Raw genomic sequence first — 8,482 nt, 5'->3', positions numbered from 1 at the left:
TTCAGACAGTGAAGAATCCACCTTCATAATCAAATCAACGAACTTGGATGAAACTGTTCCCTAAATAACCTTCTCTGTTCCTTAAACTGGCATATTTCTCCACTCATGCTTTTCATTTCTGACACACTGTGGCCTTTTAAGTAACACTTGTCACTGTGATGAGGGAGGAGCTGAGAGGATGGTTCCTGGAACTATTAAAAAAAACAAAAACCCAACACATCTCAGAACGCACATGAAATGCCATCATAAAGAAAATGAAGAAAGACTGCTCTCCCTTGCCACAGAGGCAGAACAGATGTCACTGGGTTTAAAAAACTACAGCAAAAGACATTTAGAGCAAGTCACAGGAAAACCTTAACTGTAAAAACACTAAGACCAGAGAACAAGCTGCCAGAGAAGTTGCAGAATCTCTCTGAAAGACTCCAATGAAGATTAAGTGCAGAAATAGCAAAACCTATATTTGTGCAAGAGATTGAATCAGAGGACCCTTGAGATCCCTTCCATGCTACAATTCTGTCCAGAATCGGAAGACAAGGATGGTACAAGCAAAGCATTCCAGTCAGAGACATCAAACATCCAAGTTCTAAACAAATGGTGGTTTTGTGACCACACCATTTTTAATCCTGCCATCTGACAAACACAACAAATGCGCTTCTGCAGAGGCCATGTCTACATCTGTGTATACAATATCAACTGGATGCAGGTATATGGGTCCTGGCAGTGCCACTAACTCCGTTTTTTCAGCATCAAACCTGGTCTGTACAGTGTCTCCTTTCACAGGCCCTTTCCAAGAAGCAGTTCTGATGATCAGAAATGGGAACGGGTATAGCAAACCTTCTGCAACCTTAAATAAAACATTGAACAAACACTTTAAGAAAGCCTTTAAAAGATAAAGCAGTATGTTCGTAACATTTTCTCCAATAAGTGAAGCAGCAGCACACAGTAAACTCAGGTACACCCACACCTTTGCTACAGAAATAAGCAACACACTTGAAGAGTTCATTCTTTTCAGAGGATTTCTGTTTTGGTTCCTTAAACTTTACATATGCTGTCTCCATTGCTAGTGGATAGAGGAAAAGGCTTCATATGGAGAAAACGTATGGTCTCACAAAACCTGAGAGCAAGTGGAAAAAAAAATAACAACTACATTTTCTCACCTAAAATGAACCCCAGAATAAGATACACACCTTATCTAGAAAGGCAAAATTTGGGGAGGGGGAAGGTAGGTCGCGCCTTGTAAGTGAGTAGCAGCAGCAAGTAGGAAGCCAAGACTCCTCATTGTTCTGCTCCCTGCAGATTCTGTGCAGATTTTACTTTTGGCAATAAACAGCAGAAGCTGCTCTTACCGTATTTCTCATTTATGTGCACTCCAAAATCCAACAACTTTTTAAATGGTACATGTGGTACGTGATGAAATCTCATATGTTACATGAGCAAAAGCACAGCATGGCCACATCATCTCATAGAATCCCAGTGACGAAAGCAATGTTTCATAAAGGCAAGTTTGCATCTTGTTCAAAGAGCCAGGTGAGAAGTCCAGGGTAAGTTAAGGGAGCAGAGACCACTTACTAAACCAGCTTGCTTTGCTTTGCTCTATCTGGACTGCTCTCCCCCTTCTCCACAAAGAGGCACCTGTAATGGGATACAGCAAACCCATGGCATCCCACATGCACTGCTTGTCTAACCAGCGTGGTATGGCCAGATCTCAGCATGGACAAGGTTCCCTTTGGCCCTGGCATTTTGGTGCTCTTTTCTGTCAGGGTCTCTTCTTCAGGTGGCATGTGACCTAGTCCTGCCAGAAACCTGATCAAACCTATACTGGAAGCTACTATAGCCAGCTACCTCAGTCTAGGATAGGAACAAAGTGGGGGGGCAGAGGAGGTGTTCCAGGAATCCTGCTGCAAAGCCCTCGGGACCCAGTTAAGAGTTAATGAAAAGATCCCTTTTAGGTTGTTTTGTTTTGCTATTTCATCACACAAAGCAGGTGGTCTGGTAAAGCCTTCCTGAAACTGTGGGAGACAAATTGAACTGGCAAAGCCTTCAGTATGTCTACTCCCAACCTGTCGTGCTTGAAAGCTCTGATACCCATCTCCAAAAAAGCTGCAAGCTCCCTTCATAATGAATCTGCAACCTTTCCCTGGAGAGAAGCATATGTAGGTTTGTTTTGTTTGGGGTTTTAATAGCTATTTTTTGCTTTCCTTCTGGCACCATTCTTAACCCATGCAACTCCTACTAAATTTAGATACGAGGTTCTATTTTCTCCGTTTTCCTTTAGCTTCTTTCTTTACCCCTGTTTTCCCATCATCTGAACCATACCGATGCTTGTCAACACATCCACTGCTGAAAATTTAAATAGACACCTACTTGCCTTAATCAGATACAAACATACAAAGCAGAAGATAACAGGCAACTCCTCAGGTAAGATGTGCTAATACCCTTCTTAGACAGTAAAAAAAAAAAAAAAAAGAATGATGCTGGAAGACTTACAAAAGTGACGTCTCATACCTTAGTATTCAAGGAACCCGAGTGTGTATTCATGGCATATGCATGACCTCGGAGCACCAGGATTGTGGCATAGACACACCCTGCAACTCTACAGTGTATTAAAGCCTCCAGCCTTGCAGAGACTTCTCCGAGAGAAACTACAGAAAGGGATATGACAGATTTACTGCATTGCCAGAGCTGGCTTCTGTCACTAGGGGATATGGGCGGGTGACGACATCACACAAATACGAGAGGTTAAACATTGCTTGAGGAAGACGGTATCAAAACCGCACAAGCCTGAAGGCAGGAGGGAGGCAAGGCCCAATGGCACCTTTGGAGATGAAATCAGAGGCACAGCCAAACCTGTGCCTTTCCCAGTCAGGTAGCCCTGGACAGCAGTTCTCAACCTTTTTTGTAGTAGGACCCACTTGTAAACATTGATGGCCAGTCCTGATCCAGTGCCCCTCACTCCTGACCCACTGGCCCCTGCCCCCAGGCTGTGGTGCATGGGGGCCCCACCCCAAGCAGCTCCTCACAGGCTGGAGCTCTGCCAACTTGCAAGGGAAAACTTGTGGCTTCCCACATTTTTCTCTTTTATAGGATAATCCATGTTTTAAGTTTATTCAGGGCCCTTTCATATGTTCTTCCAACCCATTTTTTGGTCATGACCCACAGGTTGAGGATCACTGGCCTGGGAGGTGTGAGAAAGGGAGCTGCTCTGCCCTGGCTCCTGCAGCCCTGAAGAAGCCATATGGGGGGAGGCACTTAGCCGAGTCCATTAAGCACATGCAAAAACAGCCTCCCCATCCTGAAGAAGGGAACAGGCACAAGTCCCAAGCTTGGCACCCTCCCGTGTACCCACACGACAGGCAGGGCCAAGCTCCCCCCCAGCCCAGCCTCGAAAGACAGCCCAGCCTCGAAGTAGCTGGCGGGACTCCCTCCCCACCAGCCCGGAGCAAAGGGAGGTTAAGGGAGGGAGGGGTCGAGGGCACCAGCGCCTTCCCCGCCCGGCTCACTCCAGCCCCCGCCTTCCCCGCTCACCCGCCCGGCCCCGCTCGCTCACTTACTCACCTCGAGGCGGAGGGAGGCGCCGCAGCCCCGCAGGAACTCGCGGATGTTGCTCAGACACTCGGTCTCGGTGCGCGGCTCCGGGTACACCTGCAACACAAGCGGCCGCTTCAGCGCGGGACGGGACACAGTAGCAGCCCCGGCCCGGACCCGGCTCCCTCCGCTGGCGGCAGCAGCAGCAGTAAAGGCTTCCCTCTCGGGCTGACCCGGGAAGTAAACATGGGGGGCGCCCGGAAGTGGCGTCAAGAAACAAGGGGTGGGGCCCCGTTCCTCCCCCCCTGCGGCAGGGAAGGGTGCGCGGGGCTGTGGTACCTTGGACCTCCCCCCCCCCTCCCCTCCCCTCCCCAACCGCCCGGTGCGCGCGGCAGTCGGACCCCGGCAGGCGGCAGGGCAAGGGCCCGGGAGCCCCGCCGGGCTAAGATGGCGGCGAGCCCGGCCTGGGGGGCCACCCCCAACCCACGGCTCGAAGTTGAGAGCGACCAGCCCGGCCAGACACGCTCCCTTTCGCCAGAGCCCCGGGCACCCCAGGCTGAAAGCCGGAGGCAAAGGGGCAGCGTTTTGGCAGATGCTCAAAGGATACGAGCCCTCTTCTACCTCTGGGTCTTGTGCCCGAATAAGTTTCACAGGGTGTCGACCAGGACCCCATTTCAATATGAGGGAAGAGCAGGTCTCTGGCTAGTGGATGTGCTCTACTCCCTCAGGCATCATTCGCTGTGACACCGGGAAGTCAGTTACCCTGTATTATCTGGCCTACGACCCGCCCTGGAGCAGAAGCCGCATCTTGCTTCTGAAGAGCAAAGGAAAAACAATTTTTCCAGAGTTACGGCTCCATCGAGCCAAATTCACCCTTCTTTCCTGCTTCGCTAAGGATGAAACCCAAACTGCTGCTAAGACTGCCCTGCATAGGTGGACTTCTGTGAAATGAGCTAAAGCAGTGATTCACAAGCAGGGTGTCATGGCACTGCAGCGCCTTGAGATACTTTCGGGGTGCCCTGCAGTGCTAGCACTGGTAAGCATGCACACACAATTCACAAGATAAAACCCCCAAATTTCAAATATGAATCCATAGTTGTGATCTTTCAGAGTTCTCTGCAACAGAAAATCCTATTATTTTTTCCGTAGTCAAGAGACAAGAGTTGACAAAGAGCTATCATTCTCCAAGGGGTGCCTTGAATCTACCAAAGGTTGAGAACAGCTGAGCTAAAGAGTCTCCAAAACTGAAGTAGGAGGGGAAACCCCCCCCCCCACAGCAAATAGCAGAAGGCAAAGTTGCCCTAACAAAGGTTAGTCTGGTTAGTGGAACATCAAGATCATTAAAAAGAGAGACTACCACTAACTCCTCTTGGTAAAGAACAATAAACCAAGAAATACAGCAGCTCACTCAAATAGTAATACAGCAGCTGCTGCACTCTGTGGACATGTCTACATGTGCACTTTAATGCACAGTATCCTATTTTACTGCACATTAAAACGTTACATAAAAAACTGCAAATACACTCGGGGTGCACTTGGTAGCCATGTTGGTCTGAGGCAAAAAGACATACTAAAAACTAGAATTCTTGGTTCCAAAATGATATCTTTTATTAGACCAACTGGAAAATGGCAAGAAAATTGTCCTTTTCTGCAAGCTTTCGGGTTCAAAGTCCCTTCGTCAGGCTCTGGGAAAAGTGTAGATGGTACAAGATGGTAAAAAATCCCCATAGGTAGGAAATAAACACGACTACCAAGTACACCCCTGAAACATGGAAGATACTGATTTTTAGCCGATTTTGGATTTTAAACTTCATTGCAGAACAACAAGGAAGGGTTTTTTTGGGGGGAGGGGGGGTTACCTCCCTGCCTGCCATCTGACACCTCCAGGGAAGGAATTCTACCTGATCAACACATCAAAGAGCTACTCAACACAGCTCACAAAGACACTCTCATGGACCCAGGACAGCCTTCCATCTTCAGCTCCCTCTGTGCAAAAATGAAGTTTATTTCCTACCTAGGGAGACTTTTTACCATCTTGTACCATCTACACTTTTCCCAGAGCCTGACGAAGGGACTTTGATCCCAAAAGCTTGCAAAAAAGGACAATTTTCTTGCCATTTTCTAGTGGGTCTAATAGAAGATCATTTTGGAACCAAGAGTTCTAGTTTTTTGCATATGCAAATACACTAATGCACAGAAAAATAGGCTACTGCATATTAAGCATCACTAAAAGAGCATGCACTTTTGCTACTGCGCATTAGGTCAGCCTAAAGAGCATTTATTTTGTACCTCAGATTGGAGGTTCTAAATTTAATTCACATCAGGAAAAGTGTGTTAAATGTATATGTAGATGCACCCTGGGCATAGCAAGAATCCAAGCACAGGATGCTTCTATTCCAGGCAGAAGATCATCTTCCCTGCTTAATACACACTCCAATTTTGGGGGACTAACTTTGGGTGTGTGTTGTATGCAAGGAAATATGGTTTATGAGAGCAGACTTTCACCCTATTGATTAAAATCATGTGGGGCAATCTCAAGAAAATAAAGAAGGAGCAGTATCTGCTGCTGCACTGGTTATCAAAATGCTAGTATCAGACATCAGAATTTGACAGAAACTAATTACCAGTGCCTATAATCAACCAGACCACGGTGATTTCTTCAAATTCTTCAATTTAAGTTCAGGAAGAAAAAGATCTGATTGAAATATATGAAATATAAAGACAACATGAAAAGTGTCTGCTCCCCATTTATCATTATCATTCATTCCGACACCATTATTTATATCAAATGGTAGTTTAAGCCTACTTCTAAAAATGCTTAAGCACCGAATAAGCCAAATTTTACACGTTATTAGTCCTATTGGCTTCAGTGGGACAACTCACTAGAGTGAAATTCTGCATGTGCTGGAATACACCTTGATCACTTGCAGTACCCAGATCACTTGCAGTACCCAGAGCTTAGTTCACAAATAAATCCCAGTGATTTCTGCTCACCTGAGTAGCAGGGCAGAGCAGGACCTGAATAAATAGGTAAGCTTGACAGAGAAAGCCTTATATAGAAGCAGGGGGAGTCATTGGAAGATGAAGGGTGTTAGCACTACCAAAGATAGTGACATCTGAATACAAACTTTTCAGGAGGGTACTTTTATTCATCTATACATGTTGTCCCCACTTACAGATATTCTGCAAGCATGTCTAATGCCATAACACTTAGGACCTGAGATTATTTCAGACTGTTTAACTCCTGAAGTGACAATACCAAGATCTTCTTACCTGTTTATACAGTGCCAAGGACACTTTAGTTACCATGATAGTATAAATAAATAAAAAGGACTTAGTTGAATCAGGAAAAATGGAATTATTAGAAATATTGAACCACCCACTGCCTCCAGATGTTTTAGCTGTATTCTGCCTCAATTGGGGCAGAATACAGACACAACCAATGCTAGCACTTCTAAGACAACATCCAAGTGACAGCAGGCAAGAAGATCTGAGGTTTACAATGTGTTCTCTGAAGTTCAACACTTAATCTCTAATCTTGCCTTTCAAGACCTTTATAACAGAGGATCTGCAAAAACTTAAAGTTGCTGCTTACGCTAATTTTGTTTACTAATGCTCTATCAAACACAACAGTCTGCTTAATGATTTTTCTTCCCATCTTTCTTTAATTAAGGTGTTTGATGTTTCTGTAGTACATCTATTAACTATACCCTCTTGGAATCAGTCAGAAATAAATTTAAAAACAAGAAAATGTCACAAACTACACCATGAGCAGGAACCTCAATAATTCTGTGGCACAATCAAACCCCTGAAAGAAACGTCAAGTTCATCCCTCTTGCACTAGTTTATTCTTTTTGTATTGATTGTTATATCTCCTAATTGTTTTGCCTGATTTATTTTTGAAAACCAGTAGTGATGAGACCCCAACACTCCCTGAACCAATTAATCCCTCATTTAACTATACCAACTATTAGAAAAGATTATCATAAAAACTTAAATTCACACTTTCCATTTCCCCTGTACGTGCAGACTCCTATTCTGCCACCAGAGACAGTTGTTTCTTTGTGTCGTTCTCTCTCCAGAATTTATGGGATAATATCCTCCCTTCCCCCCCACACACCTTTGACATCTTTTCTCTAAACTGCATACATATTATTCTCTCCACCTCCCTTTACAGCTCATGCCTTCTAATCAATTTATCATTGTTGGCTTTTTTAATCTTCTACCCAATTGTCTCCACTTCAATCAAAATCTCTCTTCATAGTAAGGATCACTCCCTTCAAATTATGCATTGTGCCAAAACAGGAAGAACATGTAAAAAAATCACTACAAACTTTAGTCTTCCTCATAAGAAATGCATTCCTCATGCATCAAATAAGTAGCATCTTTTAAAATATCAAGATTATCATTTTAACAAGCAATAATATTTATCCCAGAGTCCTTAATTAGCTAATGAGCAGCATTTAGAAGTTTAAAAATTAAGACAGTCTCTGACTTCTGGACCAGCTACCTTCTCTGTAGGGACCTACTGAATTCATGGTGTAAGTAGGCTGCATGGCAGCTCCTTTAATCTTGCAGGTTCCCCCATGCACCCTGTCTCGCACCATTTCTTAGGGTTACCATATGTCCAGGTTGGGTCCTCCCAGCTCTGTCCAGCCATTTATTTAAATATCAACAAATGCCCAGGATTTAGGATTTTGCTTTGCTCAGCATAGAAGTTTTCCCCAGCACTGGGCTGCAGTAGGACAGGGAAGGCGCCTGCTCCTCCAGTGGGGGAAGGGAGCAGGGCAGGGCCAGCAGGGTGCTGCGTGGCAGGGCCATGCCACTGCCTGTGCTCAGAGGCAGGGCAGCTGGGAGACGCTTGCAGGGGCTGGGGGGAGCAGGGAGCTGTGGGTCAAGAGTGAGAGGCACCAGCAGGGCTGAGGGGATAAGGGGCAGCAGGACCATAGAGCTGGGG

At 45.6% G+C, this 8,482-nt stretch overlaps 1 protein-coding gene across 3 annotated transcripts in view; it reads right to left on the bottom strand.

The window, feature by feature from the left end:
* ARHGEF7 (Rho guanine nucleotide exchange factor 7) overlaps window positions 1-8,482 on the bottom strand; it is a 264,001-nt gene that overhangs the window by 228,960 nt on the left and 26,559 nt on the right. For all 3 annotated transcript variants that reach the window (XR_002098888.1, XM_019524331.1, XM_019524330.1), the window contains exon 2: window positions 3,556-3,642. Coding sequence is in view for 2 of the 3 variants with exons in the window: in XM_019524331.1 (XP_019379876.1) it covers window positions 3,556-3,642 (87 nt within the window). In the remaining variant the exon portion in view is untranslated. The remainder of the gene's footprint in view (window positions 1-3,555; window positions 3,643-8,482) is intronic.

The sequence above is a fragment of the Gavialis gangeticus genome, unplaced genomic scaffold (assembly GCF_001723915.1).
Source record: "Gavialis gangeticus isolate Ggan-Ray unplaced genomic scaffold, GavGan_comp1, whole genome shotgun sequence".
Classification (NCBI taxonomy): domain Eukaryota; kingdom Metazoa; phylum Chordata; order Crocodylia; family Gavialidae; genus Gavialis; species Gavialis gangeticus.
This window is presented reverse-complemented; position numbering and strand designations above follow the sequence as displayed.